Below are 25,001 nucleotides of genomic sequence, written 5' to 3' on the forward strand. Positions count from 1 at the left end.
TTTTTCAAAGCATTTAGAAGTTATGTTGTTTGGTACAGACAGTCTGATGTTGGCATATCATCTTCATGAATCATTTCCTTGCATCCTTAAAAAATAAGTCCATGAGAGAATACTTTGTTCAATATTCATATATTTCTCACCCAGCCTAATGATCAACTTCCTTGACACTTCATTGGCTAAGGTGTAGATTTTCTAGTTCTGGAGAATGGGTGTCAATTTTGAGAACATTCTCATTTAATTCTCACAATAACGCCACGTAGGGGAGGCACCATTACTGCCTCAGTTTTACAGATGTGGACATTAACAGTCAGATGGTTCAGAAACTTAAAGTTATACAGCTAGTAAACAGTGGAGATGGTACTCAAACCATGCTTGTTTGGCTTTGGGGCCCAAATATATATAATATCTCATCTTAAATAGCTGCGGTAGATAAACTGGGTACATTAGGTATACACACACACACAAAGATCCCTTCAAAATCACCAGGGGGAACAATAAATACTAAAATATAAATGTAGGCAAGACACTAGAAGAAGTCACTCATAATAGAAAACATTCAGTAATAAACAGAGAAAAAGATGTTTAAGGTCATTAACAATAATATGCTAATTAAAATAAGATGTTACTTCCCACCTATTAGAGTAGCAAAGATTAACAAATTGATGAATTCCCAGAATCAGTCAGACTGAAGGAAAATAAATATTCTTACACACAACTGGTGGGTGCTTAAATCAAGACTTCTAGAAGATAAATAGGGAATATGTAACATGGAAAAAAATTCTCAAATTTTTGAGAGAACAATAAGGTTATAAAATAGCAATGGGGCAGAATATTTTAAAAATTTAAAATATACATATATATGTGTGTGTACATGTATATAAAATACTTTTAATTGTATCAGTTCAGTTCAGTCGCTCAGTCGTGTCCGACTCTTTGTGACCCCATGAATCACAGCACACCAGGCCTCCCTGTCCATCACCAACTCCCGGAGTTCACTCAAACTCATGTCCATCGAGTCAGTGATGCCATCCAGACATTTCATCCTCTGTCGTCCCCTTTTCCTCCTGCCCCCAATCCCTCCCAGCATCAAAGCATCAGCTTTCTTCACAATCCAACTCTCACATCCATACATGACCACTGGAAAAACCATAGCCTTGACTAGATGGACCTTTGTAGGCAAAGTACATCATATCAAACTGTTAACAGTAGTTATTGCTATTTGAAAGAATTACAGGAAATTTTTCTTCTCTCTTTTTTAATCTGTATAATTGATTTTTTGACAATAACCATACATTAATTTCATGACTCCTGAGCCTGAAAAATCAAAGTCTGGGATTGGAAAGAGTAAAGTAGGTCTGTACTGTCCCATAAGATGGCTGAGATAAAATGTCAGGTGAAAAAAATTAAGTTACCAAATACTATAGGTAATATAATCTCTTTACATAAAAGTTATATATTATATACATCATATATATATATATATATATATAAATTCTAGACTATTACACACCAAACATTTAGGATTGGGGAGAAGACAGAGAAGATATTTATTTTCTATCCTTCTGTATTATTTTTTCCCAGTAAGCATTAATCAGTTTGTAATTAAAATATTCAATTAAAAATATGAAAGTTGGAAGAGCTGCTGATCAAAATCCATAAAGCAGACACATATTTTTGTTCATTAAATCACAGAAATATCAAACTCAAGTGCTTCCATCCACCAAAGCTTAACAGATGTTATTTAATGGCAAATAACATTACCCAGTCTAATACCTGAAAATCAAATAGATTTATAGACATTCTTACTCTAAGACTAGCATATGGAAATATACCAATATTGGTATAACTGTATTGAATATTGGAAAATACTGGTCAATGCTGGAAAGTATTAACATATTCAATAATTATTTAGCTATGCATGCTAATTGGGGATTCCCCAAAGGCTCAGCAGTAAATAATTTGCCTGTGATGCAGAAGACACAGGACACTCAGGTTCAATCCCTGGGTTGGGAAGATCCCTTGGAGGAGGGCATGGCAACCCACTCCAGTATTCTTGCCTGGAGAATCCTATGGACAGAGGAGCCTGGTGGGCTACAGTCCATACATCGCAAAGAGCTGGACACAACTGAAGTGACTGACCATCCACACACACACCGATTGATTAGTTGATCAATAACAGCTCATGAATGTAAATTAGTCATAGAACCTCAGAGCATGAATATGGAAGGAGGCTTAGAGGTGAGGAAACAGGTTCTCAGAAGAAGACCATGGGAGGCAGTAATAGCTCCCTGAGTCCCAGTTCAGGTTTAGAAAATTTCTAGATGGATAACACAGACGACAACCATCCCAACAGTTCTAATGGCTCTTCCTATGGAGCCTGAGGATGGAGCTCTCCTAGAGTGACTCAGTAAAGGTATTTCTTATTTCACCATCGATCGCACATTCAACAAACATACCCATCGTTTAAAAACCAATGTATAAAACCCTATAAAGGGCAACTTACTGTTTTAGGAGACAGGATGTTGATCTTATCTCTGACTGGGGCTGTGGTACCTCCAACTTCCTGTGCTTCACCCAGACCCCATCAAAAGCCTGTTCTTTCCTAGAGAGACACTACGAGGCACCTGGCAGAGAGGTGCCTGTTCATCTTTGTGCAGATGTTCCTGGAGGGCAGAGGTCATCTGGGGGAGTCCTAGAGGTCAAGCAGGAGACACAGTCCTCACTTGCATTTCAACCAAAGTCCTTCCCCTCTGAGACTGCTTCATCCTCCAGCCACAAATGGTTAACTCATTCTGACCTCTTCACAGACATGCCATTCACTACTAGAGCAAGTTCTTGAAGCATTCGCTGTTCTAATGTTTCCACATGTTATAGAAAACACTTCTCTTTGAAAATGACTTTTTCCTCTTGAAAATAATAAATAAGTAAAATACATTTTTTTTTTTTTTTGCCAGACTACATGCTTTGTGGGATCTTAGTTCCCTGACCAGGGATTGAACTTCTATCCCCTGCAGTGGAAGTGTAGAGTTTTAACCACTGGATCACCATGGAATTCCCAAAAGACATGTATTAAAAACACTTTGGACCAAGTCTAGTCCTCAGGTGTGGGTCTAAAAATCACAGCTGCTCTAATTCATTACAGCTCCTCTTACAGCTCACAGGAAGAGATTAGCAAAACCGGTCCTTCTTGTTCCTAAAGAAATAATTCCTACCATGCAAATGGTGGCAAATAATTCCTACCATGCAATGCAGTTGTTACACACGTGGTTCCACTTTCAATCACTGTGGTCTATCACCTTAGCTTCTCACTGACTCCATCTCCCTTCACTGGGAACCATCAAATGCCTCACAACTATGTGCTGAGAAGAAGCAGAGAGCAAAAGTGAGGAGGAGATGTTTTTTCCTCCTCCCCAAAGGAATCACTTCAGCAAAGTGATAGGCAAAGGTACAAATCCTCTGGAAGCAATCCTTTTCAATGTAGGGAGTCTGGGTCTGGGAAGTGGGGGTTGGGGAAGAAGGCGATGGTCTGGTTTCCTTAGATGTTGCTGGAAGAAGAGGTGACTAAAGGTATCTCGGGATGGGTCTGATACAGGTGGTTTGGGGAGCGACAGGGGTGTGGGGTTCCTGGGTACAAGGGAAGTACCCCACCAGAAATGGCATGCAAGGTCTCCATAACACAGGACAAGGTACCCTCTAACGAGAAGCAGGAGCGCAGACTTACTCTCATGCTATTTGGTGGTTTGCTGAAAATCTCTTGTCGTTACGGAACCCCTTCTCTAAAGCAAGTCTTAAGCAGAGCCATATATTAACATGTCAAACAGATTAAAAGGGTAGTTTCTGTGCTTGGAACTGCAGTGGAGGGAAGAATAAAGCCCCCTAATCTGTCTTCCCTAAAGCCCCTGAACAGAGCTGGACACCGTATGTCTCCCATTGGAGGGTACTGGTTCACCTGGAATAACTGGCAGAGGAAATGAAGGAACAGGGTGAGGAAAGAAGCTATGTCCTGGGACTCATGGATTTCAATCCTGATATAACGTTCGACATCAAAACTTCTGGGAGCTAAGATCCCATGTGCCTTACCGCCAACAAACCAAAGCATAGAAGCAATATTATAACAAATTCAACAGAGACTTTAAAAACGGTCCACATCCAAAAAAAAAAAAATCTTTAAAAGCAAGCATAAAGGTGGGATGATTGAGACTGTTGTAAATCTTAAACTGTCAAAAGCAAACTAAACTTGCCGTATGATACTGAAACAGAAGGGATGCTTCTGTGTGACCAGTCGTGGTGTAACAAGTGAAAAGTTCCTCACCAACACAGAACATATCAAGCACTATGACAGGTCCAGGCAACCGGTGCTCTTCCCTACCCACGGTCCCCGCACACAATTTAAGCCACGCAACACTTAGGACAGACGGCATAACATGGCTTCACTGGTGGCTCAGGGGTAAAGTAATCCTGCCAGTGCAAGAGACGTGAGTACGACCCCTGGGTCAGGAAGATCCCCTGGAGAAGGAAATGGCAACCCACTCCAGTATTCTTGCCTGGAGAATTCCATGGACAGAGGAGCCTGGCGGGCTGCAATCCATGGGATCGCAAAAGAGTCCGATACAACTTAGCGACTAAACAACACCACCACTTAGGACCAAGGGCATAAAACAGAACGATAGGTTTGAAAAACGAATCCACCATATTTACTGTTTAAGATCATAAATTGCTACTTGCCTTAGAATGAAGAGTAAGCTCATTACAAAGCATTTCTGCTCACCTACAGCTCTAAATGCTAGAGGTCTTTTTTGAGGACTGAACCAAGACCAAGGAACTTCTACACCTCATGGGAACTGCATGTGACTTTGAAGTTTGGTATTAAACCCTAGAAGGTCCCAAGGAATCAGTAGATTGTTTTCCCAAAGTCTGGAGCACACATTAGGGGGAAAAAAAAAAACAAAACAGAAAAATATATGCTTTCAGGACATCCTTCCCTCTAGCAATTCCAAAGAGGGTCACTCTGCAGCTCTTTGGGCTTTTCCACTTTTGTCTGGCTCGCCAGCTGGCCTGGAGGACACAGAGAACAAGGCAGCTTTCATCTCTGGGTCACTGGTTGACACTCATCATGGATTAGGTCCAGTTCCATCCATGCGGATGGCAACTCACGGACTCAACTCACCTGAACGACACGGGTCAAGGCACGCCACTGCTAGGACATTGTCAGGCACAAGCTGTCCCATGGTTGCTCCACAGCCCAGAGGGGTATACAGACCAATGACAGAACAGAGGGCCCTGCCTGGAGCATTTGTTAACAATCTAACTGCATACCTCTTTCACCAACATATCAGAGATGTTAGCACACCAAGAATGATATTTTATGGATAAATGCCCAGAAGTCACCCTTGAACCCTCCAAATAACTTCAGTTAACATCAACTATAATCACATAAAGCAGGGACAACACAGACGGGAAACCTGAGCCGTTTGTTTTTAATCACTAGCATCTAATGAGAACTCAACTCTACCCTGCAAGAACTTAAGTCCTTGACCCAGTTCTCTCTTTAAATCCCCACAATATGCTGAGTCAGGTACCATTTTACCCCAGTTTCACAGGTGAAGAAACCACAGGAGCTTAGAGGGGTTGAGTAGCTGGATCAAGGGCACAGAGTTATCAAGCAGCGGCCAGGGATCTGAACCCAGCAGAGCTGAGCTATGCTGCTTTTGGTTGACACTTGGTGCAAATAACAGAATTTTCAATTAACATGAGAACTCTGGGGTAAGATACAACATAAAATTAACACTTAGACGAGTCCCTTCCACATGGTAAGTAACCACCATTGACATTTCTTTACTCACAGAATGAAAGACAATGCTTAGTCAACTTAACTTTAAGGAAACAAATATTATTTACCTTTTTCTGGTGAAGGACACAATCATACAACATATACAGATGCCTAATATCCTCTGAAGGGCTTCCCAGGTGGCTCAGTGGTAAAGAATCTGCATGCCAATACCGGAACAATAGGAAACACGGGTTTGCTCCCTGGGTCAGGAAGATTCCCTGGAGAAGGAAATGGCAACCCACTCCAGTATTCTTGTCTGGAGAATCCCATGGACAGAGGAGCCTGGCAGGCTACAGTCCATGGGGTTGCAAAGAGTCAGGCACGACTGAGCATGCGTGCAACACATGCACGCATGCGCAAAATCAGCAGGTCACAGTCTAAAACAATCACTGAAACTAAGGATATACAGAAGTATTTCTGAGTATTCCAGGTAGTGTGACTAAATAACATTATTCTACCTGACCAACGTAATAAAAAATGTTTAAAAATTTAAAAACTTCAAGTTGTCGTAACTACATATAAATAAAGCCTCTGAAAAGATTTAAAATGTCATTTTAATGTCTAAAATTATAAAGCTTCCCAATGAATCACCTGTTGTTTTCATAAAGTTTAAAGTTGAGCACCTAGCAAAGAGCTTTACGCATAATTTCCAATAAATCATTCTGGAATGAATGGCTGAATTCATGAATGTGCTTTTAAAACAGATAGACATTGTTCTTTCATTATGTTTGGGATTTTTTTTTTTAATTCTGTGATGCAGGTTGTATGACCTTCCCTTATTAATAATTTTTTTGGAAAAAAAAAAATCCCAGGACTATCATCCTGAAAGACTACAAGAAAAAACTAAATAACTGGTTAAAAATTAATTAGGAACAGAAATGAAGTTTTGCTTGTGCAACAAGATGTGTTAGTGTTTGTGTTAGTCGTTTAGTCGTGTCCAACTCTTTGCACCCCCATGGACTGCAGCCCACCAGGCTCCTCCATCCATGGGATTTTCTGGAAAAGAATACTGGAGTGGGTTGCCATTTCCTTCTTTAGGGGATATTCCCCATCCAGGAATCGAACCCAGGTCTCCCTCATTGCAAGCAGACTCTTTACCATGAGATAGGAGAGGTTTAAAAAAAAAAAAAGAAGCTACTTTAAAATATCTTTATTAACATTTAAGAAAATACAAAATGGTTCTGTATGAAGCAGAATGAAAGAACATGAAACAAAAGTATATGTTTAAGCCACTGTGACTGATAAAAAGAGTAAAGACATTTGTTAGTATATATATATAACTCAGGTCAAGAAAATACCTCTTTCTCAAAAGAATTTTTGTGCCTTGGCTTACCTTGGAGACTTAATGGTTTACCCAATGTGCTCTCAAAATTAACTAGTCATTTTTAAAAAGAACTTCTAAGAATTAACATGAGCATAAACATAAAAATCACTGCCATTATTTCCATAAAGTAAAATGCTAAATTCAATTTACACTGACCAAACTATTCCAGAAACCTCCAATCCTTTTAAAAAGGAAAACAAATTAACAGAGCCTTATACAGAAAACAGAAAATTTCTACCAACAGTTTCTACACCATTCCAACAAAGCTGAGTCCTTTCACCAATAGCAAATCTGAGATCCTCCAAGTATCCCCCACTCATTAGAAAATCAATAGCACTACCTGCAGGGTGTACAAGGTTGCCTGTGCATAAGGCTTTTATCTCATTTTTAGCAACATTTTTAAAGACAGGCAGGATGTACACAACCTTGGCACTCACCATCACTGTGGCCTCCTGAACACAATCTGTTAAAAGTGTTGTGGTTCAGTTTGTCAAGCTTCATCGCACAGTTCTGCCAAATTGCAAAGCTAATGGGACAATCAAAAGGCTGCCTGTACTGTACATCAGGTAAAGGAAGCCTTTAAAATCAAAGAGGGAGTTGTATTATTTAAAGAGACATGATTATTTCAACAAAAACAAGGAGAGAAGGAGATTGAGGTAGCAATACTCTCCAAAAAATTTTTTTAATTAATAAATTAAGTAAAAATAATAAAAGAACCCAAACTGAATGTAATGTGTACTTTCTAAATCTGACCTGCACTTGTACATTATTTGCATAGATAAAGCATATAATTTGTGTTAGAAAAACTGATATATATATGTGTGTATATATATATACATACATATAAAACCAAGCTATGAATTTAATTTTCATAATCACAATCTCATTTGCCTAAACATTGCATCCTAAATAACAGAAGTAGGAAGCAATGGAAGACAAAATATTCACACCTCTGGAGGTTACATATTAATCAGCCCTAGTTTCTGCCTGGTATTTGCTAGAAGAAATCTGCAGGCAATGAAGCCTAATGCCTGATTCCATGTGTGACAAAGCGTTTTTTAAAAAACTATTGATAGCATATCGCTTTGATTTTTGACTATGCAATCCTAAGCATAAATTTCAAAGGCCAAGCACTGGTGGGTAAAACTTAATCTCAGAAGTTCTTGCAGTTCGAACAACTTTTATGAGGACAGAGAGGGAAAAAAAGTGAAAGTGTTAGTCTCTCAGTCAAGTCCAACTCTTTGCGACCCCATGGACTCTAGCCCGACAGCTCGTCTGCCCATGAGATTCTCCATGCAAGAATACTGGAGTGGGTAGCCATTCCCTTCTCCAGGGGATCTTCCTGACCCAGGGATGGAACCCATATCTCCTGCATTGCAGGCAGATTCTTTACTATCTGAAGCACCAGGGAAGCCCCAAGAGGATAGAAACCCGACTCTATCTATTGGAACATAAACCTTTTTTATGGGTAAAAATATAAACATCTTTCACACTTACAAAATATGCACAACACATATTACTTGAGACAAATTTAGCAAATCAGATTTGCTTGTCAACTCTCTCATCTTGCTGAGAAGCTAATTCATCTATGCAGTGGACACAGACAAAAATGGAATAAATTCATGGTCTGGGGTAGCAGTGTAATCGGGACATAGCCATTTTAAAATTAAAAGAAACCACATGCAAAGGAAAACAAGGTGCAGAATATTTCCCAGAATCTGATTAAATACTTTTTTACTTTTCCACGTTTTTAAATTGACTGTTTAAAAATATATGCTTGTTCCTACAGAGAAAAAGGAAGAGTGGTTAGGGGGTAAATCTTGAAAGATCCCTAAAGTTACAAAGATTTACACACAAGTCTCATCTTCCAACAGCTGTTACTAAAGTTCCTACATTTATGAAATAAAGCACAACAAAACACAAGACTGGAAGGAAACTCCATTTACTTTACTTCCTGAGTTGGGATTCACACACCTACCTAATGAATTTTCTCTCTCACACTTTCTCCCTCAAATCTCCAAAGAGACGTATGCACATACATGCAAACACACACGATGTATCTATCACTGTACAGACAGGTTCATCAACACCACGACACAGGACACAAATCACGAAATTAATCAGGATAAATAACAAGGGCAGTGAGAAATGGGTTTCTTTCTAAGCCCGCTCGATCCTTTATGCCCTATTTCTTTCTACACGTTTCCTCTTCAGCGAAGAACTTTAAAGGATCAGGAAGACAAAACGGGTTGCATTAAAAGAAAAGAAACAGAATGCTCGCTATTCTGGAGCCCTGCAAAATCAGCCAGGCGACTAAGGCTGCGCAGAAGCGCAGGACGAAAGACCACCAGCCCGGACCCTAGATACCCGAGCTAAGCATCTTGCAAGTGAGAAAAGTAAATACATGATAGTGGTCACTGTCATTAAGAATAAAAGCAGTAATAACGATTGTCACCACGGGGTTCCGTACAGCAGGTGCACGTGGAGCGGGCTTCTCCTGCAGTCCCGCACAGCGGCCGACGAAGGCTAGAGGGCTTCGCGCGCGCCGCCCGGTGGGGCGGGACCAGCTGAGCTGGGCTCCGCGGGCGGGTGCGCGCCCCGCCCGGCCCCGCCCTCCCCTCCTGCGCCTGCGCGCCCGGCAGACCGGACATAGGTATTGGTTGCTAGGAGACTTGTCCGCTTGGCCCCACCTGGCCGGCGGGTGAAGGTGACCTGGGTTCTTTCTTTCGGGACAGCATCCCGCCAGAAGACCTGCGACCTCACTTCACCTTAACCTGCCTCCGTTCCCAGGAAGAGGAGATTAAAAAAGGAAAAGCTGATTGTTTTGAAAAGCAGCTGATTGCCCTAAAGGATAGCATAGGGGTCCAACGTTTCCAAGCACCTCTTCCAAGAACGGTAAATTACCAGCATCAAGTGGGATTCACTACCAGGAAGCAGATCGTGAGAGCTTGCGTGCCAAGTCATCTTTGGAGGGGTATTTGTGCTCCGGAGCGTACCCGTCTAGACTGTCAACGGAATAGCCATGTACCAGGCTTTTTGATACTGTCCCGACGAAGCACACAATATTTGGTTCGATCTTCAGGCATCATTTCTAAACAGTACTAATCGGGACTGAGATTGTAGAAAATCTCATTATATTGAAGGCATTTTATTTGGGGTTAAATAGTTATGGCCCAACTGTAGTTAAAATAAGTCGTTATTACAGAAAGAAAACAACTTTTTGGTCAAGAGTTAGATATTGTGGATTTTCAGGGGCCATGGAGGGACTGCCTCACCTTTTTTGACGAAAAACTCTTCCCAAATTTATAAATTGATAACATTTTGGAGGTAGGAGAAAAAATGAGTGTCGTTTCTACCATTCTGGAAAAGCAGTATTTACTAGCTGAAATAACACTGCCAGACTGAATTTTTGGTTAACACGTGAAATTTTAAGATGGTCCTGATTGGTAATAGTCTATGTATTTTTAAATTTTGTGTTAATTATAAGACAAAATTTTATCTAGATTCTTTCTACAAGACTTAAGGAATTGTTTTTCTTACCCTCTTTTTCTTTTATAGAATTCTGCTTGGACTCAGTATAGTATTAGCACGGAATGATTTTCATTAGGATTTAATCTGGATTCGAATGAATTTTTCAGCAGCAATTGAAACATATTCAAAAACTTTTAAGTTCTTCACTCATAGCTGTGACAAATAGTGCTTATTATTAAAATGCAAAAACACCCACAACTTCTTCGAAGACCTTTACCTCCAAATCTCCCTAAGCTGTCTTTATGTCAGAAGAAAGTCCATGCAGGTATGTGTATTAGATGCGTTATTAGCTTTTTTTGTTTTTCATAGAATTTTCTCAACCTGCACAGTTCAGCATCACAGTAAAGACACTCATTGGGGACTTCCCTGGTGGTCTAGTGGCTAAGACACCAAGTTGATAATGCAGGGCCCCCAGGGTTTGATTCCTGGTCAGGGAACTAGACCCCACATGTTGCAGCAGCCAAATAAATAAATATAAATATAAAGACACTCACTAATGACTACAACTTACAGATTTTGGGGTAATATGGTAACATCTAATTCAAATTACAAATACAGTTGATTCTCATTTTTTGTGGATTCTGTAGGAGTGAATTTACCTAACTGCTAGAATCCATTTGTAATCCCCAACCCAGAACATTGTACTATGTTTTGTCTTTTTAACTTCAATATATACCATGAAGAACACTTTGGAGCAGTATATGGAGCTCTTCTCCTCCTATTTTATAATAGTGAGACTGTGTGCAGCAAGAGGGTGTATGTGGTAATTCTTGGATACAGCCAGGGCAGTGAAAGCATACATATTCCCAACAGTGGTGGAAAAGGATACTGCTCTGCCTTCTTGTTTTAGCTCCCATAAACAACTGCCACCTTTCCGGTCTAAATAGTGCCATAATTTCTCAATTCTGTACTTTGGGTTGGTGATTTAATTGTCTAAAATAGCCCCCAAGTGTAGTACAAGAAGGCTATGATGTGCCTTCCGGAGAGAACATATGCTTTAGATAATCTTCCTTCAGGCCTGAGTTACAGTGTTGTTGGCTGAGAGTTCAGTGTTGATGAATCAACAATCTAAAGTGTCTTTAAATAGGAAGATATATAAAACAAGCTTGTGTGTATTGATTGGTTGCTGATAATGTTGAGATCAGAGGCTTGCAGGAACCTGACCCTGTATTTCCCCAAGAAGTAATACCTCAGTGTTGGATAATTCAGTGCCTACTGAGACTAGAGAACAGAACTGCCCTGAATCATGAGAACTGACTGTATTTATAAGCACAGTGCTAAGAACTGGAGATATGATATTGAGTAAAACAAACTCTGCCAATTCTCTTTATTAGTTACCCTTTGGTGAGACCCAACAATCATACAATTAAATGTAAAATTACCCTGTGATAAATGCTATGAAGTAAAGGAGAGCCACTTATGAGTATAACGTTATATAATACTCTTAATCCTCTATTTCCATATATGGTATATATTGACTCCTTACTGATAAGCAATGATAAAATTAGCATACATCTTTTTCTTCCCCCTTTTCATTCTCTTCTATCACCTGATTTTAGTTGATTATATTAATTACTTTAGTGTCATCATTTATAAGCATATTAAAAATGCTTAGTCTATAACTTGAGGAACAGTGCTAAATCCTGTTGATGCATGGTGATAAAAGATGTCTGAGTCAATACACCTATGTTATCTATTATTTTCTTTCCCACATTTCCTACCTACTTTTGTTATATCATTTCTATATATTTCTACAGTGTTTTATATTTCTGCATTTATAATCTGTTGTATAATAGTAATACCCGCAGTTATATAGATATACTGCTCACTACCAATTCTTTGGCTGTAGTTTTCTATTTGTTTTTCTGTTGAAGTTCATCATCTGGCACAGAGTTTCTCACTATTGCCATTTTGAGCTGGATAATTCTTTTTGTGGTGGGGATGAGGGGTGGGGAGGGAGTGCAGGGATGGATCATCTTGCATTGGCAACTCGGATAGTTAATGACCTTGACTATTGTTAATCTTATGTCCCGAAAGGCTCTTGGCAGGGTACTTTGCATGTAATAGGTATTCAAAATACTTGTTGAATGAATGAATGAATAAATACCTAAAATGTCTGACGTACAATTTATAAAAATGAGTAGTCAAGTGTTGAAATAAAATTGAAATAAATATGTACGATTTGCATACAACGCTAAATGCTGTAGAGAATTAAAGACATAAATCTGGTCCCTGTCTTTCAGGACTTTTCAAGACCTCTAGTTAAACTCTATTGTATGTATTGATATGCATACAATGAGAACCTAAAATAACAATACAAAGCAGCATCGAATTTATGTCCAATTAATGGTACAGACAGCAGCAGTTCATAAATGTGAGAAACCCTGGGGCAGCAATGGGGCATGAGCTAAGGCTTGAGAAATTAGTAAAAGTGAAGTGAAATTTAATTTAATTATAGAGGAGATTGGTATAGTTTTTGATGGCAGAAGAGTCTATTGGAAAAGTAGAATTTTAACATTCTAAAAGAAAAAAAATAGAAATAATGGAGAAATGTATCCAAAAATAGGGAAGTCTGAACTGAGAAACAGATATCATCTTCATTGGGCAGATTTCCCTAAGCACCTCTTCTCTTTGCATCCAGTCAGGGTACTTTCCTTTATGGTCCCAGAGTATCCCTGACCTACCCTCTGCTGACCTCTTATTCTCTAGTATAACTGTTTACCTGCCTAGTAGTATCGGTTGCTCAGTTGTGTCCAACTCTTTGCAACCCCATGGACCGTAGCCCGCCAGCCTCCTCTGTCCATAGGACTTCCCAGGCAAGAAGACTGGTTGTTTAGTCACTAAATAGTGTCCGACTATCTTCTGACCCCATGGACTATATCCCTCCAGGCTCCTCTATCCATGGTATTTTCCAGGCAAGAATACTGGAGTGAGTTGCCATTTCGTTCTTCAGGGGATCTTCCTGACCCAGCGATCGAACTTGAGTCCACTGCATTGGCAGGCAGATTCTTTGCCACTGCGCCACCTGGGAAGCCTATTTTCTATATTAAATTGCAAGACCTTTGATGGCAGTAAGATTTCTGCTGTGTAATTGTACTCTCAGCACTATGTGTACAGCTAGCACATGTAAAAAAGTGAAAAAGTGTTTGTCTCTCAGTTATGTCCAACTCTTTGCAACCCCGTGGACTATAGCCCACCAGGCTCCTCTGTCCATGGGATTCTCCAGGCAAGAATATTGGAGTGGATAACCATTCCCTTTTCCAGGGTATCTTCCTGACCCAGGGATCGAACCCGGGTGTCCTACATTGCAGGTGGATTCTTTACTGTCTGAGGAGGTGTTAAATGTTTGTTGAATTAATTAATGAGAACAATAAGTATGGATTGTGTTAATCAAGAAAGGTGGATTGCATTGGGTTGGTAATATCTTACAGGAAAATCCCTGAATTTTAGCCATCCAGTATAAGGTTTAAGGTAGACTTTGAAAGAAGAAAATGATTTAAATTGGTTAGTAAGAGAAGGTGTTACACACTGTTTGATCAACAAAAAAACCTCAGGTCTGCCTAAAAAAAGAACAGTATCAGAAAAGGAAAAGTGATCTAATCTAATAGGTAACTCAATCTAATAGGTAACTAACCTAAGCAATAATAATAACAATATATTGGGTGAGTATAGTACAGGGATAAATGGAATGGATGACAGCAATTTTATATGGAATGGAGGGAAGAATTGGGACTACAATGTTAAAAGATACTAACCATCGCCAATAAGCAGTGTAGTGTTTGTTGAAGGTAGACTTAGCCTCACTGTAAATATCTATTGCAAACTCTAGGGCAAGCATTTAAAATAATTTTATAAGTGTAACTGATATGCTAACAGAGGAATGAAACCAAAGGATAGAAACTGACTCATAAAATTCTCAACTAAAACCAGAAAAGACAGAAGAAGAACACAAGGTTTTTAAAGAGATGGCACAGTAAATCAGCTGCAACAAACAGAAAACTTTACAAATGAGGCAGATGTTAAGTCAGCAATGTCAGTCATTTGGTAAATGTGAATGGTCTAAGTATGCCAACTAAATGATAGAAACTGTCACAGTAGATAAGAGACAAGAGCTAATTACATATTGTCTGCAAGAAACTCCCTTTAAATATAAAAATGAGTCAGTTCAGTCGCTCAGTCATGTCCAACTTTTTGCGACTCCATGGACTGCAGCATGCCAGACCTCCCTGTCCATCACCAACTCCTGGAGTTTACTCAGACTCATGTCCATTGAGTCGGTGATGCCATCCAACCATCTCATCCTCTGTCATCCCCTTCTCCTCCTGCCCTCAATCTTTCCCAGCATCAGGGTCTTTTCAAATGAGTCAGCTCTTCACATCAGGTGGCCAAAGTACTGGAGTTTCAGCTTCAGCATCAGTCCTTCCAATGAATGTTCAGGACTGATTTCCTTCAGGATGGACTGGTTGGATCTCCTTGCAGTCCAAGGGACTCTCAAGAGTCTTCTCCAACACCACAGTTCAAAAGCATCAATTCTTTGGTGCTCAGCTTTCTTTATAGTCCAACTCTCACATCCATACATGACCATTGGAAAAACCATAGCCTTAAGTAGACAGACCTTTGTTTGCAAAGTAATGTCTCTGCTTTTTAGGATGCTGTCTAGGTTGGTCATAACTTGTCTTTCAAGGAGTAAGTGTCTTTCAATTTCATGGCTGCAGTCACCCTCTGCAGTGATTTTGGAGCCTCCCAAAATAAAGTCTCCCACTGTTTCCACTGTTCCCCCATCTATTTCCCATGAAGTGATGGAGCAGCGGATGCGCGGCACAGGAGTGGCCAAGAGGAGCTACCCCACATCCAAGATCAGGAGTGGCCAAGAGGAACTACCTCATGTCCGAGGTCAGGAGCAGCGGCTAAGAGGAGTTACCCCACGCCCAAGATCAGGAGCGGCAGCTGGGAGGAGATACTCCACGTCCAAGGTCAGGAGCGGCAGCCATGAGGAGATACCCCACATCCAAGGTAAGGAGCAACGGCTGAGCTTTGCTGAAGCAGCCATGAAGAGACACCCCACATCCAAGGTAAGAGAAACCCAAGTAAGATGGTAGGTATTGAGAGGGGGCTTAAGAGGGCAGATAGACTGAAACTACAATCACAGACAACTAGCCAATTAGATCACATGGACCACAGCCTTGTCTAACTCAATGAAACTAAGCCATGCCATGTGGGGCCACCCGAGACGGGCAGGTCATGGTGGAGAGATCTGACAGAATGTGGCCCACTGGAGAAGGAAATGGCAAACCACTTCAGTATTCTTGCCTTGAGAACCCCATGAACACTATGAAAAGGCAAAATGATAGGATACTGAAAGAGGAACTCCCCAAGTCAGTAGGTACCCAATATGCTACTGGAGATCAGCAGAGAAATAACTCCAGAAAAGAATGAAGGGATGGAGCCAAAGCAAAAACAATACCCAGTTGTGGATGTGACTGGTGATAGAAGCAAGGTCCAATGCTATAAAAAGCAATACTGCATGGAACCGGAATATTAGGTCCATGAATGAAGGCAAATTGGAAATGGTCAAACAGAAGATGGCAAGAGTGAACATCGACATTTTAGGAATCAGTGAACTAAGATGGACTGGAATGGGTGAATTTAACTCAGATGACCATTATAACTACTACCGTGGGCAGGAATCCCTTAGAAGAAATGGAGAACAATTAGAAATCATGGTCAACAAAAGAGTATGAATGCAGTACTTGGATGCAATCTCAAAAACGACAGAATGATCTCTGTTCATTATGAAGGCAAACCATTCAATATCAAGATATTCCAAGTCTATGCCTCGGCCAGTAACTCTGAAGAAGTTGAAATTGAACAATTATGTGAAGACCTACAAGACCTTTTAGAACTAACACCCAAAAAAGATGTCCTTTTCACTATGGGGGACAGGAATGCAAAAGTAGGAATTCAAGAAACACCTGGAGTAACAGGCAAATTTGGCCTTGGCGTACAGAATGAAGCAGGGCAAAAGCTAATGGAGTTTTGCCAAGAGAACACACTGGTCATAGCAAACACCCCCTTCCAACAACACAAGAGAAGACCCTACACATGGACATCACCAGATGGTCAACACTGAATTCAGATTGATTACATTATTTGCAGCCAAAGATGGAGAAGCTCTATACAGCCAGCAAAAACAAGATCAGGAGCTGACTGTGGCACAGATCATTAACTCCTTATTGCCAAATTCAGACTTAAATTGAAGAAAGTGGGGAAAACCACTAGACCATTCAGGTATAACCTAAATCAAATCTCTTATGACTATATAGTGGAAGTGAGAAATAGATTTAAGGGACTAGATCTGATAGACAGAGTGCCTGATGAACTATGGATGGAGGTTCGTGACATTGTACAGGAGACAGGGATCAAGACCATCCCCAAGAAAAAGAAATGCAGAAATGCAAAATGGCTGTCTGAGGAGGCCTTACAAATAGCTGTGAAAAGAAGAGAAGGGAAAAGCAAAAGAGAAAAGGAAAGGTATACCCATTTGAATGCAGAGTTCCAAAGAATAGCAAGGAGAGATAAGAAAGCCTTCATCAGTGATCAGTGCAAAGAAATGGAGGAAAACAATAGAATGGGCAAGACTAGAGATCTCTTCAAGAAAATTCAAGATACCAAGGGAACATTTCATGCAAAGATGGGCTCAATAAAGGACAGAAATGGTATGGACCTAACAGAAGCAGAAGATATTAAGAAGAGGTGGCAAGGATACACAGAAGAACTGTACAAAAAAGATCTTCACAACCCAGATAATTACGATGGTGTGATCACTCACCTAAAGCCAGACATCTAGAATGTGAAGTGAAGTGAGCCTCAGGAAGCATCACTACGAACAAAGCTAGTGGAGGTGATGGAATTCCAGTTGAGCTCTTTCAAATCCTAAAGGATGAGGGTGTGAAAGTGCTGCACTCAATATGTCAGCAAATTTGGAAAACTCAGCAGTGGCCACAAGACTGGAAAAGGTCAGTTTTCATTTCAGTCCCAAAGAAAGGCAATGCCAAAGAATGCTCAAACTACCACATAATTGCACTCATCTCACACTCTATAAAAGTAATGCTCAAAATTCTCCAAGCCAGGCTTCAGCAATACGTGAACCATGAACTTCCAGATGTTCAAGCTGGTTTTAGAAAAGGCAGGGGAACCAGAGATCAAATGGCCAACATCTGCTGGATTATCGAAAAGCAAGAGAGTTCCAGGAAAAACATCTATTTCTGCATTATTGACTATGCCAAAGCCTTTGACTGTGTGGATCACAATAAACTGTGGAAAATTATGAAAGAGACGGGAATCCCAGGCCACCTGAACCTGCCTCTTGAGAAACCTGTATGCAGGCCAAGAAGCAACAGTTAAAACTGGACATGGAACAACAGACTGGTTCCAAATAGGAAAAGGGGTATGTCAAAGCTGTATGTTGTCACCATGCTTATTTAATTTATATGCAGAGTACACCATGAGAAATGCTTGGCTGGAAGAACCACAAGCTGGGATCAAGATTGCTGGGAGAAATATCAATAACCTCAGATATGCAGATGACACCATCCTTATGGTAGAAAGTGAAGAAGAACTGAAGAGCCTCCTGATGAAAGTGAAAGAGGAGAGTGAAAAAGTTGGCTTAAAGCTCAACATTCAGAAAACGAAGATCATGGCATCTGGTCCCATCACTTCATGGGAAATAGATGGGGAAACAGTGGAAACAGTGGCTGACTTTATTTTGGGGGCTCCAAAATCACTGCAAATGGTGATTGCAGCCATGAAATTAAAAGGTGCTTACTCCTTGGATGGAAAGTTATGACCAACCTAGACAGCATATTAAAAAGCAGAGACATTACTTTGTCAACAAAGGTCCATGTAGTCAAGGCTATGGTTTTTCCAGTAGTCATGTATGGATATGAGAGTTGGACTATAAAGAAAGCTGAGCACCAAAGAATTGATGCTTTTGAATTGTGGTGTTGGAGAAGACTCTTGAGAGTCGCTTGGACTGTAAGGACATCCAACCATCCTAAAGGAGATCAGTCCTGGGTGTTCATTGGAAAGACTGATGTTGAAGCTGAAACTCCAGTACTTTGGCCACCTGATGCGAAGAGCTGACTCATTTGAAAAGACCCTGATGCAGGGAAATATTGAGGGCAGGAGGAGAAGGGGACGACAGAGGATGAAATGGTTGGATGGCATCACCAACTCAATGGACATGAGTTTGGGTGAACTCCAGGAGTTGGTGATGGACAGGGAGGCCTGGCGTGCTGCAGTTCATGGGGTCCCAAAAAGTCAGACATGACTGAGCGACTGAACAGAACTGATGGGACCGGATGCCATGATCTTAGTTTTCTGAATGTTGAGATTTAAGCCAACTTTTTCACTCTCCTCTTTCACTTTCATCAAGAGGCTTTTTAGCTCCTCTTCACTTTCTGCCATGAGGGTGGTGTCATCTGCATATCTGAGGTTATTGATATTTCTCCCGGCAATCTTGATTCCAGCTTGTGTTTCTTCCAGTCCAGCGTTTCTCATGATGTACTCTGCATAGAAGTTAAATAAGCAGGGTGACAATATACAGCCTTGACGTACTCCTTTTCCTATTTGGAACCAGTCTGTTGTTCCATGTCCAGATTAACTGTTGTTTCCTGACCTGCATACAGATTTCTCAGGAGGCAAGTCAAGTGGTCTGGGATTCCCATCTCTTTCAGAATTTTCCACAGTTTATTGTGATCCACACAGTCAAAGGCTTTGGCATAGTCAATAATGCAGAAATAGATGTTTTTCCTGGAACTCTCTTGCTTTTTCGATGATCCAGCAGATGTTGGCCATTTGATCTCTGGTTCCCCTGCCTTTTCTAAAACCAGCTTGAACATCTGGAAGTTCATGGTTCAAGTACTGTTGAAGTCTGGCTTGGAGAATTTTGAGCATTACTTTTCTAGAGTGTGAGATGAGTGCAATTGTGTGGTAGTTTGAGCATTCTTTGGCATTGCCTTTCTTTGGGACTGAAATGAAAACTGACCTTTTCCAGTCTTGTGGCCACTGCTGAGTTTTCCAAATTTGCTGACATATTGAGTGCAGCACTTTCTCAGCATCATCCTTTAGGATTTGAAAGAGCTCAACTGGAATTCCATCACCTCCACTAGCTTTGTTCGTAGTGATGCTTCCTAAGGCCCACTTGACTTCACATTCCAGGATGTCTGGCTCTAGGTGAGTGATCACACCATCGTGATTATCTTGGTCGTGAAGATCTTTTTTGTACAGTTCTTCTGTGTATCCTTGCCACCTCTTCTTAATATCTTCTGCTTCTGTTAGGCCCATACCATTTCTGTCCTTTATTGAGCCCATCTTTGCATGAAATGTTCCCTTGGTATCTTGAATTTTCTTGAAGAGATCTCTAGTCTTGCCCATTCTATTGTTTTCCTCCATTTCTTTGCACTGATCACTGAGGAAGGCTTTCTTATCTCTCCTTGCTATTCTTTGGAACTCTGCATTTGAATGGGTATATCTTAGGGACAGAGAAAGATACTCATACTAACACTAATCAAAAGAATGCTGGAGTATCTATGTTCATTGGCTTAAAAAAAAAGTATTTATTCATTTGTCCGCAAGTTGCAGAGTGCAGGATGTAGCTCCCTGACCACCGATCAGACCTGGTCCCCCTATCTTGAGAGCCCAGAGTCCTAGCCAGTGGACCACTAGGGAAGTCCTAGCTTCTTTTCTTATTTGTTGAATTTAAGAGCTCTTTATTTGGATACAAGCCCTTTATCAGATGTGACATCTCTCTCCCAAGGCTTTTCTAGTCACTTTCATCTATTAGCCTTGTCTCATTTTTAGATATCAAACCACAGTGAAGTGAAGTCGCTCTTCGTGTCCGACTCTTTGTGACCCCATGGGATTGTAGCCTACCAGGCTCCTCTTGTGGGACTTTCCTCCTCCATGGGATTTTCCAGTCCTAGTACTGGAGTGGATTGCCATTTCCTTCTCCAGGGGATCTTCCCGACCCAGGGATCGAACCCGGGTCTCCCGCATTGTAGACAGATGCTTTACTGTCTGAGCCATCAGGGAAATCCTATTAAACCACAAGTCCAATCTAAACCGATATTTTCATCTTGCATGCGGTTAAACCTTGGCCTTTCACTCAACTCAGACTAGGTCTGCTAATTTTTATACAAGCCCAGAGAAATACCTTGTTCTTTTGCTTCTCTTGCCTCACTCGTAATTTCTGGTATTTTCATAGGTGGGGGCTATGGGTGAGGAAGAGTTAAGGAGTTAAGAGTGAAGGTGACCATCAGTCCTGAGTCTCTGCACTGCTCCCCCTCCCCCCCACCAAATGCCAGGGGGTAGAGGTCAAGTAGTTTCAAGGATTCTCTTGTCTTCCTGCAGTTGGGATACAACACTAGAAGGGCCGAATCATTTTTGTTACTCCGTGGATGTATGAGGGTGGGGAAACCATGGTAGGGAGTGGTGAGAGATTATTTTCTCCTTGTGGCATACACTTCTGTTCTCTATAGATGATTTAGACCCTAACTTGGTTGGAAGTGGGGATAAATCCTTCTTTCACACACCATAAGGAGAGGAAGATCAGGAAAACACAAAACACTCCAAGAGCTCTATTCAGAGAAAATCCCCTCTACAAATACAGATCAGCCTCTTGCCATCTCTCATGTATGAACAACAGAGTTGGACTTGCTTTGGCCATCTCTGGCCAAATCTTGCCTTAACGAATCTATTATCTCATTAGAATACTGAAGTCCTTATCATTTATTGTGCTCAACTGAGACAACAGACAAAAACGTCATTTAACATTCCAGCAAATCAGAAAGAGAAAGCATAATAGGGATGTAGTGAAGTCCCTAAGAATGCAGGCACATTGCATTTTCTGGACCTAAGAGAGAAAAGAATACTTCTGGTTGTAACCCAGATGAACCTGTGGTACCTTTAGCCAGTATCAGAATGCTATCATGCTCAAAAGACACCTTGGTCTGACATCTGGCTTGGAAAAGAAATGTAAATCCTTCCTCAAAGAAGTGACAAATGAGGAAGAGATAATGATAAATAATAAACAGCCCAACTTCAAGTCATTTTAACTTTCTATATTGCCAGAGATTTTAGTGGCAACTGTTCAAAAATCTCCCTTTATGTCATGCTCTTCATCCATTCTATTCTTCCAAGAATAGCTCCATACTCTAACACAGTTTAGCCTTTTCAGTTCTCCAATTGTTCACTCACACTTTATCCCTGTTAGCTAAACAAAAGTCCTGATAATTGAGTGAGTATATACCGAAACATCTTAAGAAAGTGAGGGAGGGTGAGTGGATTAAAAAAAGCTATGAATGCTAATACATTAATAGTTTTTCTCCTGACACCTTGATAAAGATAATCTAATTCGGCTTTCTTTTTTCTGGTTTAGTTGGGACTGGTGAAACTAGCCTACCACGAGTACACTTCATCCAAGAAAAAACCACTTCATTTGAAAGAGATAAAACTAGTTTTCCTGTCGTTCCAAGGGATCGAGCACAAACCCCTGTCAGTATTCAAAACCTCTTCCTTGATCATCATGTGCAACGCAGAGTGATGACTATTTCAACAACTAAAAAGTCTTCTAAGCACGTCTGTTGGCACATTCCAGAGACTGCTACTGGTTCCATATTTTTTCCCAGGTGTCGTTCAGCTTCGGCTCGGGTTTTTGGGAAAGAAGTAAGCAAAATGGAAGGAGCAGAGAAATCAGAAGGGCCATTAAAAATACAAAACATTTACACCAGCATTTTAAAAGACATTCTGATTCTCTCTTCGGAGTTCTCCAGAGTTCCAGGTGCCACTCCTTCAGTGCCTAGTCCCAAGCTCAAGGAGGTTCACTCTGAGCACTTTTTACAAGAGGGCAGCATCTATACTTTTAAGCAGCCCCTGTTGCGTTTAAGCGCAACAGTGCCGATCCCTGTACCGAGGACCACGCCTGTGAAAGCCGCGAGTCAGTGGTCTGGCCGTGTACACAGCCGAACGGTGACACTCAATATTACTGATTTCCCAGGTCCCATGCTCATACCGTCACCAGTTTTACCAAGGAAACCTCTAAGACAGTCTGTGATAGGTAAATCCAGTCTGGAGGTGGTCTGTAATAATGGGGTCAAGTAGAGCAAAGGCAGAGGAGCATCCCAGCACATGGTGGTTCCTCCTCGGGTTTGCAGGATAGAATGATGGGATTCCTTTTCGCCTGTATGTTTAATAGATGGGGCAGAATGCAGTGACAGAAATCCTCACCTTGCATGTCTGCCAAGGACAGATTGGAAACTCCACCCCCGACGGTGGTGATGGGAACCAGATAAAGCCTTTCAAAGGATCAGAGAAGCTCATAAAAAAGAGCAGTAGGAATGAAAATGGGCCTCCATAAGGTGGTTTTGATGAACTCTAGAAGCAGAATGCCAGTGCAGATGGATGCCTTCCTGGGTGCATTTTTTTTTTCCCATGGATAACCCATCCTCAACATGAAATTTCACGCACATCTAACCATGGGCCTATTTTAATGTTTTTTCTAGAAAGCCGTGTAACAGAACATGAACATATAGAAACTGTCCCAACGCAAAGCATGCTGAGCCTACATGAAGGTAAATAGGTCTATATTGTTCTTTAAAAAATTATATGCATGATTCTCTCACCATGGAAGTAGTTGTGATTTTGTGCATTTGTGTATATGTGTGTGATTCACACATATGTCACACCTCATTATCATTTCCTTAAACTATTTACTCAGCAACTTTTTTTTTTTTTTTTTAATTTATTTGGCTGCACCGGGTCTTGGGGGCAGCATGCAGGATCTTTACTTACAGCATGCGGACTCTAGTCCCCTGACCAGGGATCGAATCCGGGCCCTCTGTATTTGGAACACAGTCTTTACTACTGGACCACTGCAGAAATCCCCAGCTACTATTTTTAAAGTGCTGACTATAAACCCAACTTTGTATTGATGTTGGGATCATAAAAGCTAGAGTATTCTTAATCTGAGTGGGGAAGACTGATATGGCATCATGATAGCTTCTTGCCGTGTGCCAGCACTGTTTTAAGTGTTTTGACCTTAGTTACCGAGCAGAAACAAATGAAAACTCACGTTTAAAGAAAGATTACTTCATCCTACACCTCACATTATTTCTATAAACAATTTCACAAATAATGTGTAGTTAGCAGTTCACAGTTTTCAGGTACACAAAGAAAGACAAAATGAATGGGAGCTAGCAGAAAGAATACGCAGAAGAAACAGACCCACGGGTGTTAAGGGTGTTGGGGGTTTCCAAACTGGGTGCGTGCTGGACGACGCACTAAGGAACACAGCAGGAAACATCGGCTGAGACGCTAACTAAGTGAGCATGAATTTTACCAGTTGCACAGGAGACAGTTCTTAAAGTTTTCAAGCTCTGTTGAAGTGGAAGGGCTTTGGTAAGCTTTCAGTTGAAGACCCAGAGGACCCATGCCTTGGGAATAAGAATGGTGTTTGAGGAGAAAGGACAAAACTAAAATAGGTTATCCCCTACAAAACTCAAAACCAATCCTTGCTAAATCACAGTGATAATTCCTGTCCAGTCAAAGAAAACCTAGAGACAGAAGATATTATCCAGACCCTTTAAAATTGTTATCCAGAATGTCCAGCTTTAAATTGTAAAATCACAATTTTTTTTTCAACATCCTAAAAATAGGATAAACTGTCTGAAAACCAGTAGAAAGAAACAGGCAATAGGATGAGAATCGCACATACTGGAATCGCAGATACTGGAATTTTCAAACAAGGATTTTAAAATAATTGTGGTTACTATGTTGAAAAAAAATAGTTGGAGAATTTTATCAGAGAACTGAAATTTAAAAAAAAATAATCACATAAAATTTTAGAACAGGAAGCATAATATAGCAAATTAGGGATTCAATGGATGTGTTTAGTAGGAGATGGTGGCTCAGATAGTAGAGAATCTGCCTGTAATGTAGGAGACCCAGGTTCAATCCCTGGGTTGGGAAGATCCCCTGGAGAAGGGAATGGCTACCCACTCTAGTATTTTTGCCTGGGAAATCCCATGGACAGTGGAGCCTGGCGAGCCGTACTCCTTGAGATCTCGAAGAGTTGGACACGACTGAGTGACTAACACTTTTCAATCTCACACTTTACACAGAAGAACACTCCAACCATAAAACTTTCTTTTTTCCTCAGTTGCATTGAGATATAATTCACATGTAACTCTGTATACATTTAAAATGAACAGCACACTGATTTGATACATGAATATATGGTAAAATGATTACCACAATACA

General features: G+C 40.8%; 1 protein-coding gene across 1 annotated transcript in view; it reads left to right on the forward strand.

Moving 5' to 3' along the window:
* Window positions 1–15,484: 15,484 nt before the first annotated feature.
* LRRC63 (leucine rich repeat containing 63) overlaps window positions 15,485–25,001 on the forward strand; it is a 29,596-nt gene continuing 20,079 nt past the window's right edge. Inside the window, exons 1-3 of the mRNA XM_068984757.1 lie at window positions 15,485–15,698; window positions 22,123–22,800; window positions 23,246–23,314. Of these exons, the coding sequence (XP_068840858.1) occupies window positions 15,485–15,698; window positions 22,123–22,800; window positions 23,246–23,314 (961 nt within the window). The remainder of the gene's footprint in view (window positions 15,699–22,122; window positions 22,801–23,245; window positions 23,315–25,001) is intronic.

The sequence above is a fragment of the Capricornis sumatraensis genome, chromosome 12 (genome assembly GCF_032405125.1).
Source record: "Capricornis sumatraensis isolate serow.1 chromosome 12, serow.2, whole genome shotgun sequence".
Lineage (NCBI taxonomy): Eukaryota > Metazoa > Chordata > Mammalia > Artiodactyla > Bovidae > Capricornis > Capricornis sumatraensis.